General features: G+C 38.7%; 1 protein-coding gene across 1 annotated transcript in view; it reads right to left on the minus strand.

The window, feature by feature from the left end:
- The window catches only part of CCDC175 (coiled-coil domain containing 175), a 75,924-nt gene that overhangs the window by 15,306 nt on the left and 36,509 nt on the right, over positions 1 to 24,109 (minus strand). The window contains 7 exon segments of the mRNA XM_013985897.2: positions 12,932 to 12,978; positions 12,981 to 13,010; positions 17,022 to 17,160; positions 19,918 to 20,049; positions 20,607 to 20,742; positions 21,794 to 21,865; positions 22,679 to 22,789. Of these exon segments, the coding sequence (XP_013841351.2) occupies positions 12,932 to 12,978; positions 12,981 to 13,010; positions 17,022 to 17,160; positions 19,918 to 20,049; positions 20,607 to 20,742; positions 21,794 to 21,865; positions 22,679 to 22,789 (667 nt within the window).

A 24,109-nucleotide genomic window follows, 5' to 3' on the forward strand; every position in this document is an offset into this window, starting at 1 on the left:
AGCACCCACATAATTCAAAGCTATATTGTTAAAGGGTCAACTGTAATTTCTTGACCATCAGCAAAGGCTACAGACACCTTCCCGTGAAAAACTTTATATTAAATTCTAATGCTAATGGACTTTGGGAAGTGAGTCGATGGATCCCAAGATCCAAAGTTGTTCGAACCATATCACACAATAGAATATACTTGGATATATATTATGAACAATTGCTTCACATAAATAGGGAAGAGGAGAGTGGAATTTAGTGAGGCTTTTTCAGGGAGGATTTAATATTTCCAAAAGAAGAATAATATCACATTACGGATTTTTCAGAATTCTCTGCAGCATTCTCTACTGAATTCTCTCATCAATTCTTTTTGTTTGTTTGTGGCATGCAGAATTCTCAGGCCAGGGATCAAACTCTCAACAACAGCAGTAACCTGAGCCTCAGCAGTGGCAATGCCAGATTCATAACATGCTGAGCCACCAGGGAACTCCTCTAGTCAGTTCTTAATCATTATACTGTTATAAATCACGTATTTTTATACATTGTATACCCATCCTTAGCAGCATCTTATTAAAAAATGGAATTGTATATATAGTATACTTACTAATAAATTTCCCCTTCATGTTTTTCCACTTCTATAATGTATTAAGTTACTTTTGATATCAGTGAATCACAAATAGAATGTTTCTATTTTTAATTAACCAACCCCACATATATATGTTGATCATTAACTACTGATTATAAAATTTTAAAAGGTAGTAAACATCTATTTTACCTGCTCCCATTTCTTTCACTCCCTCAACCCCTGCAACCTTTGCCCACTTATCCTTGTCTTCATAGGAATTTACCAGAACAACAGATCTGAAAAGAAACCTGGAAAGCGCAATCCAATCTCTACCTTGTAAATAAAGAAACTGTCTCCACCTCCAGTGATTATTCAACAGTTACAGGTTACACATTAATTGCTTCTAAAGTCTCTTTCTCTTTTCTCTCTCATTCACTCTCTCACTCCACAGACACACACACACATATGTTGTATCCTGTGACTAAAAATTTCAAAACAGATAAATTTTAAATATGTGAATTTCTTAAAGGTATCCAAACTGGAAGGGAAGAGATAAAATTGTCATTACACACAGATGACATGAGACTATATATAGAAAACCCAACAGACTTCACACGAAAATTACTAGAACTGATAAATAAATTTAGCAAAGTATCATGATACGAGATTAACATACAGAAACTGGTTACATTTCTTTACACTAACGATGAACTATTAGAACAATACCCTTTAAAATCGCATCAAAAAATAACCCTGACCAAGGAAGTAAAAGACATACATGCTGAGAACTATAAAAGACAAACCCAATAGAAAACTAGTCAAAGGATATAACAGGCAACTTAGAGAAAGAAAATACAAATGATAAAGGGATAAAAAGACATTCAACCTCATTGCTAATAAGATAAATGCAAATCAAACAATGAGATGTAAGAGATGAAAACTTTTACCCTTCAGATAGGAAAAAGTTTAAAAGGTTAATAATGTCCAGAATTGATGTTAAAAAAGAATAAGGTGTATCTAAACAGAGTTATTTATGATAATGTTTTATTATACATTTAATTTTTAAAAATATTAAGTTTAAAAGCAACACAAAACAATATAGACTTAAAAACAATATATATTTTTAAAAAGATGAATAAAAGAAATTGAAGATGGTTCAAAAAGTTGGAAAGATATCTCATGCTCTTGGACTGGAAGAATTAATGCTGTTAAATGGCCACACTGCCCAAAAGCACTCTATAGATTTAATGTGATCCCTATCAAATTATTCATGACATTTTTCTCAGAACTACAATAAATAATCCTATCAATAATAATAATCCATACAATCATCAAAACCATATGGTACTGGCACAAAGGCAGAAATACACATCAGTGGAACAGGATAGAAAGCCCAGAATTAAACCCATGCACCTACAGCCAACTAATCTATGACAAACAGGCAAGAATATACAATGGAGAAAAGATAGCCTGTTCAATAAGTGGTGCTGGGAAAACACTGGACAGCTACATGTAAAAGAATGAAATTAGAACACTCCCTAACAACATACACAAAAATAAACTCCAAATGGATTAAAGACCTAGATATAAGACCAGACACTATAAAGCTCTTAGAGGAAAACATAGGCCAAACACTCTCTGACATAAATGACAGCAACATCTCAGATCCACCTCTTAGAGTAATGACAGTAAAAACAAAAATAAACAAATGGCCTTAATTAAACTTAAAAGTTTCTGCACAGTAAAGGAAACCCTAAACAAAACAAAAAGGCAACCCACAGAATGAGAGAAAATCTTTGCAAGTGAATCAACAGACAAGGGATTAATCTCCAAAATTTATAAACACCTTCTGCAGCTCCATACCAAAAAAACAAACAACCCCATCAAAAAATGGGCAGAAGATCTGAACAGACAAGTCTCCAAAGAAGACATACAGATGGCCAAAAAAACACATGAAAAGATGTTTGACATCATTCATTATTAGAGAAATGCAAATCCAAACCAGTATGAGGTACCACCTTACACGAGCCATAATGGCCATCATCAAAAAGTCTACAAACAATAAGTGCTGGATCGGGTGTGGGGAAAAAGGAACCCTAATACACTGTTGGTGGGATTGGAAATTGGTGCAACCACAGTGGAAAACAGTATGGAGATTCCTCAGAAAACTAGAACTACCATTTGATCCAGCAATCCCACTTCTGGGCATCTATTCAGAGAAAACCATGACTCACAAAGACACATGTACTCCGATGTTCATTGCAGCACTATTTGCAATAGCCAAGACATGGAAACAACCTAAATGTCCATCGACAGAGGAGTGGATAAAGAAGATGTGGTACATGTGCACAATGGAATATTACTCAACCACTAAAAGGAATGAAGTACTGGCATTTTTAGCAACATGGATGGACCTAGAAATTGTCATGCTAAGTGAAGTCAGTCATACAATGAGACACCAACATCAAATGCTTTCACTGACATGTGGAATCTGAAAAAAGGACAGATTGAACTTCTTTGTAGAACAGATGCTGACTCACAGACATTGAAAAACTCATGGTCTCCAAAGGACACATTTTGGGTGGGGGGATGCACTGGGGCTGTGGGATGGAAATCCTATAAAGTTGGATTGTGATGATCATTGTACAACTATAAATGTAATAAATTCATTGAGTAATTTAAAAATCCTAAAATTTATATGGAACCATAAAAGACCCAGAGTTGCCAAAGTAGTCTTGAGGAAAAAGAACAAAGCAGGAGGCATAACCCTCCCAGATTTCAGACAATACTACAAAGCTGCAGTCATCAAAATGGCATGGTTTTGGTACAAAAATGGACAAATGGGTCGATGGAATAGAACACAGTTCAGAGATAAACCCACACTCTTACAGTCAATTATTCTTTGACAAAAGAAGGAAAGAATATCCATTGGAAAAAAGACAGTCTCTTCGGCAAGTGGTGCTGGGAAGAAGTTGGACAGCCTCATGTAAGTCAATGAAGATAGAACACACCCCCCATACACAACAAAAACTCAAAATGGCTTAAACACTTAAATACAAGACATGACACTATAAAACTCTTAGAGGAAAACATAGGCAGAACACTCTCTGACATAAACTGCAGCAATATCTTTTCAACTCCACCTCCTAGAATAATAAAAACAAAAATAAACCAATGGGACCTAATTAAACTTAAAAGCTTTTGCATAGCTTTTCCTAAACAAAATGAAAAGACAAAACCACAGAATGGGAGAAAATACTTGCAGACAAAGCAATGATAAGGGATTAGTCTCCAAAATATATAAACTCATGTGGCTCAGTATAAAACAAACAAACAAAAAACCCAATAAAAAAGTGGGCAAAAAGACCTAAATAGACATTTCTCCAAAGAAGACTTACAGGTGGCCAATAACACATGAAAAGACGTTCAACATCACTAATTAGAAATGAAAATTAAAACTACAATGAGGTCCCATCTCACACTGGTCAGCAATGCCATCATTAAAAAGTCTACAAACAACAAATGATGAAGAGGGTGTGGAGAAAAGGGATCCCACCTATGCTATTGGTGAAAATGTAAATTGGTGCAGCCACTATGGAAAACAGTATAGAGGTTCCTCAAAAAAACTAAAAACAGTGTTGCCATTTGATCCAGCAATGCTACTCTTGCACATCTATCTGGAGAAAACCACAGTTCGAAAAGATACATGCGTCCAAATGTTCATTACAGCACAATTTGTGATAGCCAAGACATTGAAACAACTTAAATATCCTTTGACCGATGAATGGGTAAAGAAGATGTGGCATATATATATGTATACATATATGTGTGTGTATGTGTATATATATATATATATATGTATGTGCATATATGTGTGTATGTGTATATATATATATGTATATATGTGTGTGTGTGTGTAATATAGAATAGAATATTACTCAGTCATAAGAAGAATGAAATAACGCCATTTGCAGCAACATTGATGGACCTAGAGATTATCATGCTAGGTGAAGTAAAGCAGAAAAAAAAGACAAATATCATATGATAGCTATAACTTACATGTGGAATCTAATATATGACACAAATAACTTATCCAGGAAACACAATCAGACTCATATAGAGATGAGACTTGCCAAGGAGGAGGGGGATTGGGGGAGGGATGGAATGGGAATTTGGGATTAGTAGATGGAACCTATTATATATAGGATGGATAAACAAGATCCTACTGTACAGCACAGGGAAGTATATTGAATATCTTGGGATAAACCATAATGGGGAAGAATATGAAAAAGAATGTATGTGTATGTATATATAACAAATCACACTGCTGTACAGCAGAAATGAACACAACATTGTAAATTGACTATACTTCAAATAAACTTTAAATCAACTATACTTTAAATAAAAAATTTATTTAAAAACAAATGTTTTGGGAGGTGGAGCAAGATGGCAGAGGAGTAAGAGGTCACGTTCACCTTCTCCCACAATCGCTATCAAAAAAACACATCTATTTGTAAAACGACTCTCACAGAGCATCAACTGAATGCTGGCAGAAGAACTTAAACCTCCAAAAAGGGCAAGAAACTTTTGACATAACTGGGTAGAACAAAAGAAAAAAAGAGAGAGAGAAAAGGAATCAGGATGGGACTGGCATTCCCAAGAGGGAGCAGTGAAGGAGAAAAGGAACCCACATCCTGGGAAGATCAGCTGAGTCGGCAAGACCTCAAAGTCTCCGAAAAAAGTGCAGCAGCTGGACTGAGAACTGCAAAGCAGAGTGAGAGCCGCATGGATCATCTGAACCACCGGCCTGGACACCACAGTGTGAGATGCTCGGCAGGGGCTGGGCGCTGAGACTCAGGCTCCAGAAGTCAGTCCCTGGGAGAGGACTGGGCTGGCTGTGCAGGGACAGCCTGAGGGGCTAAGGAGCAGTGTACCACTGGCGGGGGAGCCGTATGCCACAGGCTGAGGAGGGGAACACCACAGCAGAGTTAACCCGGGAGAAGGTCCGGATCCACAGGAGAGGCAGGGCGCCATTGCTGGGGAGGGGAGAGAAGGAGGGGTGGACCGCCATAGGAAACTCCCTGCACTGGAGTGTGTGTGTGCCCGCAGACTCTCAGAGGGTGGGGCGGCTTGGCCATAGGCTACTGTTGGTGAGAAGCCTCTTGCTTGTTTAGGGGAGACTGGGCACTCCTTGTGCAGGCTACAAGTAGCCAAGCACTTCTTGTGTATGCTAAGGGCATCAGGGGGCTAAGTGTGATGTGGTGCCTCTTGCATGATCTACAGGTGGCAGGGACAAACCTTGGCTGTCATCTCAGAGGCCAGAGGGAGGCATGGCTTGCCACCACTGGGGGCCTGTGAGTGGGTTCCACCTGTGACCCCAGTCACCTCAGGGGTTGGCAAAAAAGAAAAAAAGAGGGCACTGCAACCAAGCACCATATACTGCTGCTCTCACTCCCCTGGGAACACACCTGCCCTGCAGCTGCCACTGCCAAATGCTTTGGGTGGCATCCAGACATTTGGTCACTGTCCCTTCAAAGACCCTACAGCTAGGAGCAGCTGGTGCAGCACCTCCTTCATGGGCGAAGCAGGACAGGGTGCTTCTTGCATGGTCTGCAGGTGGCAGGGGGCAAACTGCCACAGTGATCCTTGATTACAGAGGTGGACATGGCCCACTGCCACTGGGGATACCTGAACAAAAATCAGTTGCAGCCCCAACCACCTCAGAGGGCACCACAGAGAAGAACATTGCGATGGAACACCACCTTTTGTTGCTCTTACTCCCCTGGGAGCACACCCGCCCTGCTGTTGCCACTGTCAAATTCTCTGGGCAGTGCCCAGATGCTTGATCACTGTCCCTTCCCAGAAACCTGCAACTAGGAGCAGCTTTTGCAGCACCTCCTGTGGGGGTGGCAGGATGAGGTGCTTCTTGCATGGTCTACAGGAGGTGGGGGCAAATCGCCACAGTTATCTCTGGCTCCAGAGGTGGGAGTGGCTCGCCACCACTAGGGGTCCATGAACAGACACTGCTTGCAGCCCCATTCACCTCAAGGGCACCACAGAGGAGGGTGCTGTGACCAAACACCACCTGTTGGTGCTCTCGCACCCCTTGGAACACACCTGCCCTGCTGCTGCCCCTGACAAATGCTCCAGGCAATACCCACACGCCAGATCTCTGTCACTTTCCAGGATCCTGCAAGTAGGAGCAGCCTGTACAGCACCTCCTATGTGGGCTAAGTGAGACGGGTTTCTTTATGCATGGTCTACAAGTGGTAGCAGGAACCCACCACAGTTATCACTGACTCTAGAGACAGTTATGGCCCGGTCCCACTAGGGATCCCTGAACAGGCACCACCTGAGGTTCCAGTCACCTCAGAGGAGGGCACTGCAATTGAACACAAGCTGTTGTTGGTGTCACTCCCCTGGGAACTCACGCACTCTACTGCTGCTTCTGCCAAATACTCTGGTCACCTTGGAGATCTGCCTAGAGATTATTACCACTTCCCAGGGCCCTGCAACTAGGAGCAGCCTGTGCCACCTTCCTGCAGGTCCTTGCTGCTGTTGAGAGCCCAATGACCAGACACTGACTGCTGGCTCTACCCATTGCCTCCTTTCCCCTGAAAATATACTGATCTTCCTTGGAATAACAGTCTGCTCACACCAAAGAAAGAGACAGCAAATATTCAAGCTCCCACACCAAAAATAAATAATAACCCAAAAATACAAAGGGGTATTCGTGCATAGAAGTAGCCTTACAAGACTACAGTTTGGCTTCCCCAAACTCACAGAAAAAGAAAAACACAAGCAAGATGAAGCTCATAAACCATTCCCAGTTAAAGGAACAGGAGGAATTCACCTAGAGCAGTCAACAATGAAACAGACCTCCGCAGTCTGACGGACATCGAGTTCAAAAGGGAAACAGTGAAAATACTGAAGGAATTGAGACGCTACGAACAGTAATGCAGATTCCTTTAGAAAGGAACTAGAAAATATAAGGAAGAGCCAAGAAAAACTAGAAAATTCATTTGCAGAGATGCAAACTGAGCTAAAGGCAATAAAGACCAGAATGAATAATGCAGAGGAACAGATTAGTGATTTGGAAGATAGAATAATGGGAATCATCCAATCAGGACAGCAGACCAAAAACCAAATGAAAAACCATGAAAGCAATATGAGACCTATGGGATGATATAAAGTGGGCCAATCTACACATTATAGGAATTCCAGAAGGAAAAGAAAAAGAAAAGGGGATTGAAAATATATTTGAAGAAATTATGGCTAAAAACTTTCCAAATCTAGAGGATACTGATATCAAGATACAGGAAGCACAGAGGGCCCCAAACAAGTTGAACCCAAACAGGTCCACACCAAGACATATTATAATAAAAATGGCAAAAGTTAAAGAGAGGATTTTAAAGGCAGCAAGAGAAAAGCAAAGCATTAATTATAAGGGAACCCCCATAAGGCTCTTAGCTGATTTTTCTACAGAAACACTACAGGCCAGAAGGGAGTGGCAAGAAATATTTAAAGTGCTGAAAGAAAAAATATTGCAACCTAGAATACCCTATCCAGCAAGAATATCATTTAAAATGGCAGGGGAAATAGAGAATTTCTCCAAAAAACAAAAGCTAAAAGAGTATAGCAATACTAAACCCATTCTAAAAGAAATACTGAAAGGGCTCCTCTAAATTTAAAAATAAAAAGTAAGAAGAATTAAGAAGGAGGAAACCACAATTGGAAAGCAGTCACTTAAATAAGCCAGCATACAGATCTAAACATGAAGATACTAAAAAAAAAAAAAAAAAAAAAGACATCAAAGTTATACAACGTGGGGAAGGAAAGTAAGAAAATACAGATTCTTTTTTTATTTTAATGGTGTGTTTGAGCCTATATGACTATCAAGCTAAAGCAAGCAGATATAGGAAAGGAATAACGTACTTAAAAAACAGGGCAACCACAAATCAAAACCAAACATTACATTCACAAAAACTGAAAAGAAAAATACTCAAGCATAAAATAAATGGAAACTGTCCAACCAAAAAAAGAAAAGAAGAGAAGAGAAACAAAGAATCAACTGGAAAACAAGGTTTAAAATAGCAATAAACACATATATATCAATAATCACTTTAAATGTCAATGGACTGAATGCTCCAATCAAAAGACACAGAGTGGAAGATTGGATAAAAAAGCAAAAACCTTCAATCCACTGTGTACAAAAAACTCACCTTAGGGCAAAGGACACATATAGATTGAATGTGAGGGGATAGGAAAATATATTTCATGCCAATGGACAAGACAGGAAAGCTGGAGTTGCAATACTCATATCAGACAAAATGGACTTTAAAATGAAGGCCATAAGGAAAGACATAGAAGGACACAATTTAATGGTAAAAGGATCCATTCAAGAAGAGGATATTATAGTCATCAATATATATGCCCCTAATATAGGAATACCCAAAATCCTACAACAAATCCTAACAGACATAAAAGGAGAAACTGATAGGAATACAATCATAGTAGGAGACTTTAACACCCCACTCACATCAATGGACAGATCCTCCAGACAGAAAATCAATAAGGCAACAGAGATCCTAAATGACACAATAGAAAAGTTAGACTTAAAATTGACATTTCCAGGACATTACATCCAAGAAAATCAGAATATACATTCTTCTCAAGTGCACATGGAACATTCTCAAGGATTGATCACATCCAGGGGCACAAAGCTAACATTAACAAATTTAAAAATTTAGAAATTATTTCAAGTATCTTCTCTGACCATGATGGCATGAAAGTAGAAATCAACCACAGGAAAAGAAATGAGAAAACACTGACTATACGGAGGCTAAACAACATGTACTAAAAAAACCAATGGGCCAATGAGGAAATCAAGAAGGAAATTAAAAAACACCTTGAGACAAATGATAATGAAGACACAACCACTCAAAATCTATGGGATGCCACAAAAGCAATGCTCAGAGGGAAATTCATAGCAGTACAGGCCATCCTCAAAAAAGAAGAAAAATCTCAAATCAACAACTTAACCGACCACCTAAATGAATTAGAAAAAGAACAACAAACAAAACCTAAAGTCAGCAGAAGGAAGGAAATCATAAAGATCAAAGAGGAAATCAATAAACTAGAGATAAAAAAAATAAAACCAAGAGCTGGTTCTTTGAAAAGGTAAACAAAATACACAAACCTCTGGCTAGTCTCACCAAGAAGAGAAGAGAAAAAACCCAAATAAACAAAATAAGAAATGAAAAGGGAGAAGTCACAACTGATACTACAGAAATACAAAAAGCCGTGAGAGAATACTATGAACAATTGTGTGCTAAAAAAATTTGACAAGACGGAAGAAATGGACAACTTTCTAGAGACTTACAGCCTGCCAACTGAATCAAGAAGAAATAGATCAGCTGGAAAGACTGATCACTAGAAATGAAATTGAATGTGTCATAAAAACACTCCCTACAAATAAAAGTCCAGGACCAGATGGCTTCACAGGTGAATTCTACCAAACTTACAAAGAGGAACTTATACCCATCCTCCTTAAACTTTTTCAAAAGTTTGAAGAAGAAGGAACACTCCCAAAGACATTCTATGATGCCACCATCACCCTAATTCCAAAACCAGACAAAGATACCACCAAAAAAGAAAACTATCGGCCAATATCTTTGATGAATATAGATGCAAAAATTCTCAACAAAATTTAGCCAACTGAATCCAACAACATATAAAAAAGATCATACATCACGACCAGGTGGAATTCATCCAGGTGCACAAGGATGGTTCAATGTATGCAAATCAATCAACGCCATACACCACATTAACAAAAGAAAAGTCAAAAACCACATGATCTTCTCAATAGATGCAGGAAAAGCATTGGACAAAGTCCAACATCCATTCATGAGGTAAAAACTCTTACCAAAGTGGGTATAGAGGGAACATACCTTAACATAATAAAAGCCATTTATGACAGACTCACAGCAAATGTAATACTCAATGGAGAAGAGCTGAAAGCCTTCCCACTACAATCTGGAACAAGACAAGGATGTCCACTCTCACCACTGTTATTCAACATAGTACTGGAAGTCCTAGCCACAGCAATCAGACAAACAAAAGAAATAAAAGGCATCCAAATAGGAAGAGAAGTGGTAAAACTGTCACTGTATGCAGATGACATGATACTATATATGGAAAACCCTAAGGACTCAACCCAAAAACTACTTACACTGATCAACAAATTCAGCAAAGTAGCAGGATATGAGATTAACATTCAGAAATCAGTCGCATTTCTGTATACTAACAATGAAATACTAGAAAAGGAATATAGAAATACAATACCTTTTAAAATTGCACCCGAAAAAATCAAATACCTGGGAATACACCTGACCAAGGAGGTAAAAGACTTACATGCTGAGAACTATAAAACATTAATCAAGGAAATTAAAGAAGATGTAACGAAATGGAAAGATATTCCATGCTCCTGGGTTGGAAAAATTAATATCATAAAAATGGCCATACTACCCAAGGCAATCTACAGATTCAATGCAATCAAATTACCCATGACATTTTTCACAGGACTAGAACAAATTATCCAAACATTTATATGGAACCATAAAAGACCCAGAATTGCCAAAACAATTCTGAGGAACAAAAACCAAGCAGGAGGCATAACTCTCTAAGACTTCAGGCAATATTACAAAGCCACAGTCATCAAGACAGTGTGGTGCTGGTACCAAAACAGACATACAGACCAATGGAACAGAATAGAGAACCCAGAAAAAAACCCAGACACCTATGGTCAGTTAATCTTTGACAAAGGAGGCAAGAACATAAAATGGGAAAAAGATAGTCTTTTCAGCAAGTATTGCTGGGAAACCTGGATAGCTGCATGCAAATCAATGAAACTAGAACACACCCTCACACCATGCACAAAAATAAACTCAAAATGGCTGAAAGACTTAAATATAAGACATGACACCATCAAACTCCTGGAAGAGAACATAGGCAAAACATTCTCTGACATCAACCTTACAAATGTTTTCTCAGGTCAGTCTCCCAAAGCCGCAGAAATAAAAGCAAAAATAAACCAATGGGACCTAATCAAACTGACAAGCTTTTGCACAGCAAAGGGAACCAAAAAGAAAATAACCAAACAACTTACAGAATGGCAGAAGATAGTTTCAAATGATGCAACTGACAAAGGCTTAATCTCTAAAATATACAAACAACTTATACACCTCAACAGCAAAAAAGCCAACCACCCAATTGATAAATGGGCAAAAGACCTGAATAGACATTTTTCCAAGGAAGATATACAGATGGCCAACAAACACATGAAAAAATGCTCAACAATCCTGATTATTAGAGAAATGCAAATCAAAACTACCACGAGATACCACCTCACACCAGTCAGAATGGCCATCATTAATAAATCCACAAATAACAAATGCTGTAGAGGGTGTGGAAAAAAGGGAACCTTCCTGCACTGTTTGTGGGAATGTAAGCTGGTACAACCACTATGGAGAACAGTATGGAGGTACCTTAGAAACCTATACATAGAACTAACATATGACCCAGTAATCCCACTCTTGGGCATATATTCAGGCAAAACTTTCCTTGAAAAAGACACATGCACCCACATGTTCATTGCAGCACTATTCACAATAGACAAGACATGGAAACAGCCCAAATGTCCACTGACAGACGATTGGGTTAGGAAGATGTGGTATATATACACAATGGAATACTCCTCAGTCATAAAAAAGAACAAAATAATGCCATTTGCAGCAACATGGATGGAACTAGAGACTCTCATACTAAGTTAGTCAGAAAGAGACAAATACCATATGATATCATTCATATCTGGAATCTAATTTATGGCACAAATGAACCTTTCCACAGAAAAGAAAATCATGGACTTGGAGATAGACTTGTGCTTGCCAAGGGGGGAGGGGGAGGAAGTGGAATGGACTGGGAATTTTGGGTTAATAGATGCAATGGAATGGATTAGCAATGAGATCCTGCTGTGTAGCACTGGGAACTATGTCTAGTCACTTATGATGGAGCATGACAATGGGAGAAAAAAGAATGTATACATGTATGTGTAACTGGGTCACCATGCTGTACAGTAGAAAAAAAAATTGTATTTGGGAAATAACAATTTAAACAATTTAAAAATCAAAAAATAATGAAAATGAGCTGTATAAAATAAACTAAATCTGTTAAAACTGAAAAAAAATAAATTTTTTAAAAAAAGAAAAAAAATGAGAATTTATCAAAAACTCTAATGATGGCAGGTTAAGTATTACTATCTATATATACACCAGTCTTCTAATAAAAGAAGGAAAGAACAAATAACATTGATTCTTTACCGCATTGTTCAAGTATTGTAAAAAGTCTCTCGACATTGAGAAATGAGATCATTCAGTAAATTGTGATCCTGTTTTTGTGCTATAAAAAAGAGAGAAAAAAATGACTATCTGCAATATTCCTTAATTTAAAAAAGTAACCAAAATAAGACACATGCCTGGTTTTGAAAGCCAAATATTTTTGTAAGGCTTGTAACAAAAACTGGAAATCAGGTGCTCTCCAGTGCTGCATCCACTCGGTGCAGCCTGAGGGTTCGACTCCTCAGAATCAACCAGTTTAAACTCATTTTAACTTCTTTTTCTTCCATTTTCTTTAAAAATTTTTTCTTAAAACATGCTTATATAGCTATTTCTTGATCTGTCATTTTAAGACATTTTCTATGTACTTCCTGCTACATAGAGGAGGACAGAGCTGTTTCCATCCCCACATCTCCCACCTACACCCACAACCCACCTTGCTTCCCTCTAACCTTCTCTTCAAGTCAGTGGATTTCATTTAAGTGAATTTTAACTCTTTGGATCATTATGACAATGTAAATATTGTTCACTAGTGAGACAAATGGTGTAGTAGGATTATATTTCCTTTTTGGCATAGTTTTTTTTTTTTTTTTTCTTTTTTGCCTCACTTTTAAAAAAATTGCTTAGTTTTCCACATCCATATCACTAATTCATTTCAAAACCTATACCTGTAAAATTTTTCTGAACATGACTTCCCATTTGGTCAGGTAACCCATCAGTCCCATTTCTCTGCCCGTCCCTGCTACTTTGTATACACTTTCATTAGTCCTACTGCTCAGCTGACCTCCTGGAACTTCCCCCTTGCACCTGCCTCATGTCGGACCTCTTGCTTTCTCATAGCTCCCCCTTCTCTTCATTAATTTCCTCTACTTGTTGAGGCAAATTTTGTGTAGTTTCCTGAGAATGAGTAAATGAGATCTTGTATATCTAAAAATATCTCTATTCTATATCTATACTTGACTGATAGTTTGCTTAGGTATCTAGTTAATGTTGGGAATTATTTTCTCTCAAAAGTTTGAGGGCAATGCCTCCTAAGTTCTAGTGTGATACTGGTGTTAAGAAGTCTGAACCATTCTGATACCTAATCTTTTGTGTGAGATCTGCTTTTTCTCCCTAGAAACCTTTAGGATCTTCTCTTTTTTTCCTCTCCTGAAATACCACAGTGATGTGGCTTAGTCATTTCTATCATATACTGTACTGGGGGTTTGACAGGCCCTTTCAAGTAGAAAACTCATATTTTCCAGTTCTGAGAAATATTTTTGTATTATTTAATTGATAATTTTATGCTTTCCTTTTTTTTTCTTTTTCTGGCCTTCCTATTAGTTAGATACTTGATATCTCAGAATAATTTTATAATTTCATTACCCTTTTATCCTGTAAATTAATTTTTTGTTCTATTTTTGGAGAGATTTCCATATTTTTTCTTATAATCCTCCTATTGAATTCTAAATTTTTAGTTATATTTTCATTTCTTTTCTATCTTTTTTTCGGGGGGGGTCTTTTTGTCTTTTTAGGGCTGCACCTGCAGCATGTGGAGGTTCCTAGTCTAGGGGTCTAATTGGAGCTGTAGTGGCCGCCTATGCCACAACCACAGCAACGTGAGATCTGAGCCATGTCTGCGACCTATACTACAGCTCATGGCAACGCCAGATCCTTAACCCACTGAGTGAGGCCAGGGGTTGAACCTGCATCCTCACGGACACTAGTTGCAGTCATTAACCGCTGAGCCATGACAGGAACTCCCATATTTTTTATTTATGAGAGCTATTTTTTTGTTGTTCTGGATGTTCTTTCTTTTAAGCACTTTGTTCTCTTTTCATAAATGCAGTATCTTATTTTATTTCTCTAAGACTATACATTTAAGATATATTCTCTATAATAATAGAATAATATTCTCTATTTCCTGTGTGATTTAGTTTCTGCCATTCACATTGGAGTTTTTCCTGAGATGTCTGGTGATCTGCCTATCCTAATTAAGAGTGAGGGACCAACAAGTTTGGTCCTAGGTGGGCTTCACTGCACAGTGATCAGGAAGGGACCAGCCATGCTGTTGGAGGATTCTCGAATGTTAGATTCTGTGAGGCTTTTATCTCAAACTGTTCAGTTTCCTTGGGGAAGAATCCAATCATCTTCTCAAGGTGGGGAAGGGATTATAGAAGAGTCATAACACAACTGGCTGGCAGCCTTCAACAAGCTGAGCCATGGAAGAGGGTCGCAAAACAGCATCTGTCTTCTGCCCTCAGCCACATCTGATATCCTGAAGTTTAAAACCCTCTGGCCCAATTTCTCTGCTGGCATTGGGGAAGAACGATACTCAGCTGTACCTAAGAGAGGACCTTGACCTGGAGGTCTAGCTGCTCTGCTTGCTATAAAGACTTGCAGCCCATCTTTAGCTCCATGACTTACCTCTGGCTTCACAGCATCCTGAGTCAAGGATGTCCCTAGTCCTATAGAGAGAACTTCTTGCTCTCATGCCATGATTCTCTGCAAGCACCTGCTATTTACACTTCTCTTTCAGCTAATAGCTTTATCCCATTACACCTTCCAAAACTTTGCTGATATTTATTCTCTGCTGATGTCTTCTCTGCCAACCTCATTGCACTTAACAGTTTATATCTTTAAAACAACCTTTTGCACATATTTTTATGAAGTTTTATTAGGGAGAAAAGATAGAAGCGTGTGTTTTATCCATCATATTTAACCACATCACAGCATTCTTCTGTCTGTGTACTGAGCCCTTATATATTATACCCTCTCTAAGTCTCACTGAGGGCAGGTAAAGTACATTTTCCTACTCGCTGAAGCACATTGCTAGTAGGCCCCCTTTCCTTCTTTTCTTCTACCTGCCCCTCTTTTCTCTTCTTTCTTCAGTATTTTACCCACATTTTCTTTGATCTAAGAGAATCAGTCCTTACAACAGACTGCAACATATAGCTTACTTTCACACTCACAGGGTTTCTTATAAGCCTCCACCTAGTGCAAGAAGGCATGGAGGAAGGTTAGGGAAGTAGAAAACTGGGAACATGTATATTGTAAGTCTTGGTAAAAGACCAAGAAAACCTAAATTGACTAAATGAAAACCTGGCAAAAATGGAAAATCAACTGAAGAATGGGGATCAGACCAATGACCCAGGTACGTACCCTTACACTATTCTTATACTCTTAAAAATCCACCTTCCTTGACAGTTACCACTCTTCACTTGAATACTTATTTATCTCACATTTGGACATATTTAGTTTCCATATGTCTACCCTGTTTTGACACACTCTTTAAATTCCTGTCCCCATATTCGTCTTTGCCAGGTGATCAGTTCCACTGCAGTGCATGTTTATATACTCCTGTTCCAGTATTTTCTGTAATTTTGGTCTGGCCTTCTGATTCCAATGGCACTTCTTTAATCATCTAGAAGAAAGAAGTTCTAGAGGTTGTCCTGCTTAATAACCTAAATCCTTTACTCCCCAAGTTCAAGACTTACACCTCTAGTGATGGTTCTAGATTTGTGAACTTTTGTGTTCAGGGTTGGATGACCACACCCAATTTTTGTGGAGAAAATAACTGCTTTTATATTAAACACACACGGTTGTGCCATGCAATAGAATGCAAAATATGCATACTTTCAGACACATTTCACATCCTCTATGAAGCCCCCAGATCTCGGATAAACTCTTATCCATCTCTGCCTCAGGGGTAGGTTATGGAAAAAATCTGAGGAGTACCTACCTGATAAGCTTCATGTTAAGAAACAAATAATTCCCCAACATAGTAGGAGATGAAGGAGTTGGCACTACCTTTACCAAGTACAGAGAGAAACTGTGTAATATGGTTGCTACAAATTCTTAATTTTAAACATCTTTAAAAGAGAAAAGGAAAAGGTTGACAAGAGTAACAGTAGTACTGTGGTATGGAGGACAGGAGATTAGTGGAAGATGCAAAAACTAGAGAATAGAGAGTTAATGCTGATGGGAAAAGATTGGAGAATTTCAACACTGGCTTGTGATGAATGACCCACCTTTGTTAGAACACAACAGTGAAAACCTTACCTGGGCTTGAGGTCAATTACTGCTTCATATGTACCTGTAATGACATCAGTGAGCTCTTCAAATTTTTTGTTTTTGTCCATGTACTCTTCTTCTGCCACATGAAGTTGTGGAAGACACTCAACCAGTTCATCTTCCTTTACTTTGTTAATTTGCGCTTCCTGAACAAATCTTTGCTTTAAAGACAGTAAAGCTGATTGTGAGGTATGATTGTGGAGAATTTCCACCCTATTCTAGAATAACATGTCAGGTCTTTGATGGGGAGAGTTCTGTCTATCTTGGTCTCCTCCTATCCTAAGATGCATAGAAACATTTAATGAACATTTATCAGCCAACATTTATCAGTCAACTCATGGGCTTTCTATCAATCTCTAGTGTTAGGAGATTAAATTCACTGGACTCTACAAAGATCCTTTCAGGTCTATAGCCCTACTGCTATGGTTCTAATACTGCTACCATAGATGTATCCCCTAAAACATATCTGAGAATAATTCTATTTATTGATATTTTATGGAAAAAATAATAAAACCAGGCAGCAAAACAAAATGTACACAAGCTCTAAGAAATGTGGCTGTAAGGAAGAAATGGGGAGGGGTAGAAATAAACGGATATAATTCCACACTACAGGGGTTAAAAGTGCCCAAAACAAAACATGAAATGCTTGCTTATATATTCAAACTCAGGTTTTATTTCATTTCAGATGGAATATAGTTGAACCTGTCTTAGGAAGTCAGGGTGGATTTAAAATGGTGACTAAGGCAAAGACAGCCAATTGACATTTACAATCTATTCCCCCATCCTCCAACATCAGGACTGCTGAGTTTTAGTTGAGCATACACCTGCCAATTAGAGTGATTTCCCAGCTTCCCCTGCAGGAGGGTATACCAACGGGTTCATGGACAGGGTGCTGCATGAGGTTTCTGGTCCTGCTCCTACAGTAGGAAGGGGTATGTGCTCCCTGGGTCCCTCCTCCTTCCCCCGTCTGGAAGCGGATGAGAATGGAAGCTGCCACTTGCACCCAGAGATGTCACCCTCATGCTGAAGGTGGCACACCCGCCCTTCCTTTCCTCTACCTGTTTCCTTCAGCCTGTACTGGGAAAGATTTTCTCCTCTGTAATAACCATGTCAGGGAGACTTCTCAACTAGATACCCAGACTCTTAAGATTTGAATAGGCCATACTTGACCCAGTTTACTCTTAAAGACTTTTATTTTCATTTTTTATTTTTATCTAAGTTTCATATATACATAATTTGAAGGAATCCCGAAGTACCAGAAGACCCCCAGACATGCTTCTCTGGTGGGAGGTGTCCTCAGAACACAGCCAACCAGAGACTAGCTCTATTAATAGTGATAGCTTGGTGCAAGAGAAAGAGACCCACGGGGTGAGGTGTGAAGGCCTCCCTGGCTGAGAAGCCCCATGCTCAAATAGGAACCAGCATCTCTTAGGCATACAGCTCACGGCAATGCTGGGTTTTTAACTCACTGGGGGAGGCCAGGGATTGAACCCCCATCCTCATGGATACTAGTTAGGTTCATAACTCCTTTTGGGGGGGGGGTCTACTGTTTATCTTGTTTATTTTCAAGCCCCACCCCCATAAGGGAAAGTTCTTCAGTTTGGGTTTTTTTTTTTTTTTTTTTTTTTTAAACTCTTTTTAAAAATTTCTGTTTTTCAGCACTTAGAAAAATCCTGGGCACCCCGGGAGTCTACAACTAAAAGAGAAATAGTTCCCACCTCTCCTCTCCTCCCTTCTGTTCCTTCTGATTTTGTATGATTTGTGCAATGCTTTTTTTCTCTTGTTTGTTCCCTGAGTGGTGCCAATTTCCAACTCTCCTCTTCCTATTTCTGGCCATCCCCTTCTGACGTCTCTTCTCTGAGTTCCTATATTTCCATATGGCTGATCTTCCTCGGCACCTCTATAAAATGATTTATTCTGCATTCATGGAGGAATGTTGAGTCACAGTTTTCGTCTTTCCGGCACCATTTTTCTAAGGGTGCTTCCTTTGCTGGAAAGTTTCACTCTCCTTTCGCTTGTTTTTCTCATAACATTTTTTGTGTGGAGGACGTATCTGCTTCTTTTTTGCTATTCATCTTAGAAAGAATTGGCTTTTCCTGGGACCAGTTATCTGCAGAGAGTTTCTGCAGGACCTGGCAGGGTGTGTGCGATGTAGGAGGAGTGGGCTTGGATCTGGTAAGATCTGAACTTTGACATATAAGGACTGCTCACATGTAAGGACCTACTCCCTTGCTACAGCCAGGCACCAGTGCCTTCAAATAAAGCTCCTCTTTGGGTACAGACAGGCCTTTTCCTCCGTCTTCAAACTGAATCAAGCCTTGAAGCCTTCTCCTCTCATCCCTTTTTTCCTCAGCTCCTCCACCAATGGTGGTTTCTAAGAAACATGCCTTGCCTGTCCAGGTAACGCCATCTCCTTAAAAGGTTTGTTTTCCTTGTGTGTCTGGAGACCTGCCTTCTCTGGGCCCCCTGGGGCCTTTCAGTGCCTTCTCCCTCCACTTCCTCAGCATCCCTGCTCTATTTTATCCCAGGCTGGCTCTTGGCAGTTCTCTGGCAAATATAATGGCCTCTCTTTAAGGAGGTCTGAGGTCGGCCTCCCTCACCCTTCATTACTCTCCTCAGCCTTTCCTGTTTCAGCGGTCTATGGTTTTCTCCAATATGCCACCTCTCTCTACGGACTTTGCCAGCCTTCTCCTAATAACTTGGAGTGTGCAATTTTTTTTTTAACTGAAAAAAGAAAGAGATTTCTAGTTGCTCTATTTCTTTTTTAGGAAAAGAAGTAAGATTCTGAGTTCAATTGCAGGCTTGCTCATACCAGAAGATTTACTTTACATTTAACTGATCAGAATGGCAGGAAATACCCCCCAACACACACACACAGAGCCATCTAAAATCGTTCTTAGATGTAAAATAAAATTTACCTCATACATGCTCAACTCTTGAATTAACTTTTTTTCTTTCACAACAAATTCCTCCTCCTCTTGTTTTAATTGTAATGTAAGTTGTTCAATCTGTGCCAAAAATTCATGGATCTCCTTTTCTCTAAAACTGGTCTAATTGGGAAAAAGAAAAAAAGAGAATGTATCATTTATCTTATAGTGTGCAATACAACATTTACAACATTTTCAAACAGCCAGGTAAATTAACATCTCTGTGTAGGAGACTTGGCTCTGATTTCAGGTTATATTATTTCTCCTGGAGGGGGATCTTTTCACCCTCCAGCAATTAATTCCTTCCCCAAACAGTATCTATAAATGACATGAAGAAATGGGGAATGGGAGTAGCAGGGGATGGAGGGTAGGCAGAAGATAAATATAGGCGCTAAATAAATGATGCTTCGTCTCTATTTTTAGAGATAGTTTCTCTAAATGCCATTCTCAAGTTTTAGTTTTATGCTTCAAAGCCATATTCTGCTGAGAACTGCTACTCTGCTAAATTCTGATAGTTAATATATAGCAAATGGATACATTTCTGAAGTTACATAATTCACTCTAAACTTGAAATCAGCAGAAAGGAAAATACCTTTTAATAAGGAAAGTATAATGAAATATTGAAGAGTTACTGACAAGCAATATAGCTAGCCAGTACTAAGCCTCTTAAGTGCCTTTACCTCTTGCAATAATCCACTGCGTCTCAGTTCAGCATCCTGAATTTCACCTATAATTTCTTGTATTTCAGCCTTTATCTGGATGGCCCAACGTGTGTGTTTCTTTAGCAAACAAGCTTTTTTCCACTGGGTTATAATACTAGAGATTAGAACAGAAAGTGTTATCATCAAACTGACCTCACAGTTTCCTGAAAAGATGAAGGAATTGAAAACAAAACAAATCCTATTATGATTATACAAAATTGTTTGTGCTGTTGATGATGTAGACTAGGCACATTAACTGAAAAAATAAGACAGGACATTAGCTGATTCAATGCCATCTTTACATATTAAGTTGTGCTGGTACATCCAATAGGACAATGCGCAAACCACACTTGGTAGCCTGGTAGCTTGCCTGCTTCAGGTAAAGGACAGAAATGCGGAAGATCCAGGGGTAGGTGGAAAAAGATAAGTCTCAGACAGAAATACTAATGGAGTTACAAATTACTCAAAATGCTAGTAAGGGATTTCGAGCTGCTGGGCTCTCAAATTTTTCTCTCCACCATAATATTAAAAATCTGTATAATTAGAAAAGGATAAAAATGTCCCATTGGAGTTTGATGAATAGTAATAATAACAATGACAACAACAAAAATATAGCTAAGTTTCTGCAAGTGTCTTCTAGGCGCTGGGCCCTGAGCTACATACTTTTTACATGGATCTTACCCACAGCAACCCACTAAGGTAGGTGCTACTATCATTCCTCACTTTATAGGGATGGGAGCAGAGACATTATTAAATAACTTAGCCCCATCACAGAGCTAGTAAAAAGCAGAGCAACCAAAGCAGTCCATCTGCATAACCTGCGTGTTTGACCACTCGCCTCTGGCCTGCAGATCACCTCCCTCACTGGTCCACACAGAAGCCTGGATAAGCAAGAGGCACTGTGCAGATCTTGGCAATTTTACTCTTTGGAGACTACACATGATTGGAATGAAAACCTCTGGTTCTGTTCAGTGATGAAAAAAGCAAACAAACAAACACATCTGGATCCAAGAGCACTCATATCATTTAATTTGGGAGAACAATTTCCTTGGACTCTAGCAACTGACAGACACTCTGAGGAACTGCTAATTAAGATAACCTATACTACTTATAATATAAGTAGGCTTTTTTTTTGTTTTTGTTTTTGTTTTTTGTTTTTGTTTTACCATCTCTCATGTTCTCTTTGCCGGTTATCACTCAGGACTCTTATTTGTTTCTGATATACTTCCTTTGTTGCTCTAAAAACAAGAAAAATATATTGGATTTTGCATTTGTGGGAGCTGTTAAAAGGTATAAAAGACTTTCTGCATAATTCTTATGTACAATAAAATTACTATCTAATTTAGAGACAAAACAAAGCTTGTGACAGACTAATAGACAATTACAATTTTCTGCAAGTGCAAACTGCCTTTGCAAGTATTGAACCCAAGAATATGTAAGGACATATTTTAAGGAGATAGTTGAGGAAAGGCTATTAGTGGATAATGTTTTATAGAAGGAGGAATATGGGATGCCAGGATGGAGGTACAATCTTACCAAGGAAAGGACATCGTCATGTGCAAAGACATAGAGGAAAGGAGCAAGTCAGGATTCTAGCGGCCTTAGGCAAACTTCCTGCATACAGAGGACACGAAGGGAAGTAACTCTCTGACAAAGGAGGGCTGAAGATTAACAAAATGGTGAGGAATCTGGATTCTAGACTGAGTGCTGATTTGATGCGATGTATAGCTTAGAAAGTCAATACAGATTCTTGAACTAGGGATGAGTGGTAATTAAGGATGGAAGATGTGCCTATGAATCTGGGATAGAGGGGAATGTGAAGGCTCTAACACAGATATCAGAAGCAGCTTACAAAGAATTCAGCTCCTGGCTAACCTTTCAACAAAAGAATCAATGAAAACAACTTATCTGGGCTGTCAAACAGTGAAAGCCAATTAGGAACCTCCTCTTCCATAGTATATGAGCAATTGACATAGATTTACTATCACCATTGATTAAAAACATAAATGCAGAGGAATAAAGATTAAAAATTTCAAAGGCAACAAACATACCGATGAAGATCATTGAGGGTGATAAGTCCTTCTTCCATATTTTTGATGTCCACCCTTCTTTTTGATAGGAAGTTTTCTTTCTGAGCTATAAATGCCAGTTGTTTCTGATTTCTACCATGAAAAATAACAGTTATCATTTGTCGAAGGTTGAAATAATCATTTTTAATTTCTCAGTATAATAAAATATGCAATCAAAAACAAGAATTTAAAAAGTCGTTTGCAAAGTTCAATTCATGAACTTAGCTACCAAATAAACTATTGAAAATAGAAACAAAGTCTTTTTGCTAGTCGTGGCTAAATATAAACTTATGAAACTCTTTGAGCCATGAAAGGCACATTAACTGCAACAGCAACCATAAAACCATAAGGACAGGTCTATAGTACTTCATCCCTCTGAGTAGGTATGTCTCTTTGAATGAATTTATCAGTTCTGTTATTCTTTTGTAAAAGATGAAGGAGTCGATCAGGCTGACTTTGGATAGGGCTCTACCTCTTCCCAGCAGTGTAACCTTAAAAAGAAACTTCACCTGTGGGTGAGCCTCAGGATCCCCCTCCAAGAAATGGGAATCTCAATACCTATCTCACTGAGTATAAGGATTAACGAAGATGTAACATGCTCAAGCCAGTAGGTGGTAGCCATGAGGTATTTTATTAAAAGTTGTTTTATTTTTTTGTCTCTAAGTTTCAGAGAGAATAATGAGATGTTTTTGTTCAAATTTCCAGACATTGACAGGAACGTGCCTATAACAGGACATGCTTTAAGTGTCTCGTCTTCTTCAAAACTGTTGTGGACTATATTGTGTCCCCCTGCCCCCACAAATTCATATGGTGAAGCCCTGGCCCCCAGTTTGTGGTCTTTGATTTGACTTATAGGAAGTCATGAGGGTGGAGGCCTCTTAGGCAGAGACATCAGAGAGCTTGCTCTCTTTCTCTCTCTACTGTGTAATGACACAGTAGGAAGGCAACTGGCCATCTGCATGTCAGAAAGGGGGCTCTCACCAGAACCTGACCACACTGGCACCCTGATCTCAGACATTCAGCCTCCTGAACTGTGAGAAATTTTTCTATTGTTTAAGCTTCAAAGTCCATGGTAATTTGCTATGGTATCCCACGTTAAAGAACACAAAACCCAACAAAAATGCTTTAGTGTTACAATTGTTTTTGTAATCAGTACATTTTATGATTCAAACTGAGAACTTGGTATTAATCTGAGGAAAGATTTTGCCTGAAGAATACTAAAGTATCATTCTTAGTAGGTTGTTCAACTGGATGAGATAAAATGATTGCAATAACATTTAAATGCTAAAACACTGACCATAAATTCAGCTGCACACAAGTGGGCCTTGACCCCATAATTACACTTCCATATAGCTTAACTCTGAGTGTAATAATGGATTATTACTTACATACTTCATGCTTGTAAGATGTTAT

Source organism: Sus scrofa, chromosome 1 (assembly GCF_000003025.6).
Source record: "Sus scrofa isolate TJ Tabasco breed Duroc chromosome 1, Sscrofa11.1, whole genome shotgun sequence".
Classification (NCBI taxonomy): domain Eukaryota; kingdom Metazoa; phylum Chordata; class Mammalia; order Artiodactyla; family Suidae; genus Sus; species Sus scrofa.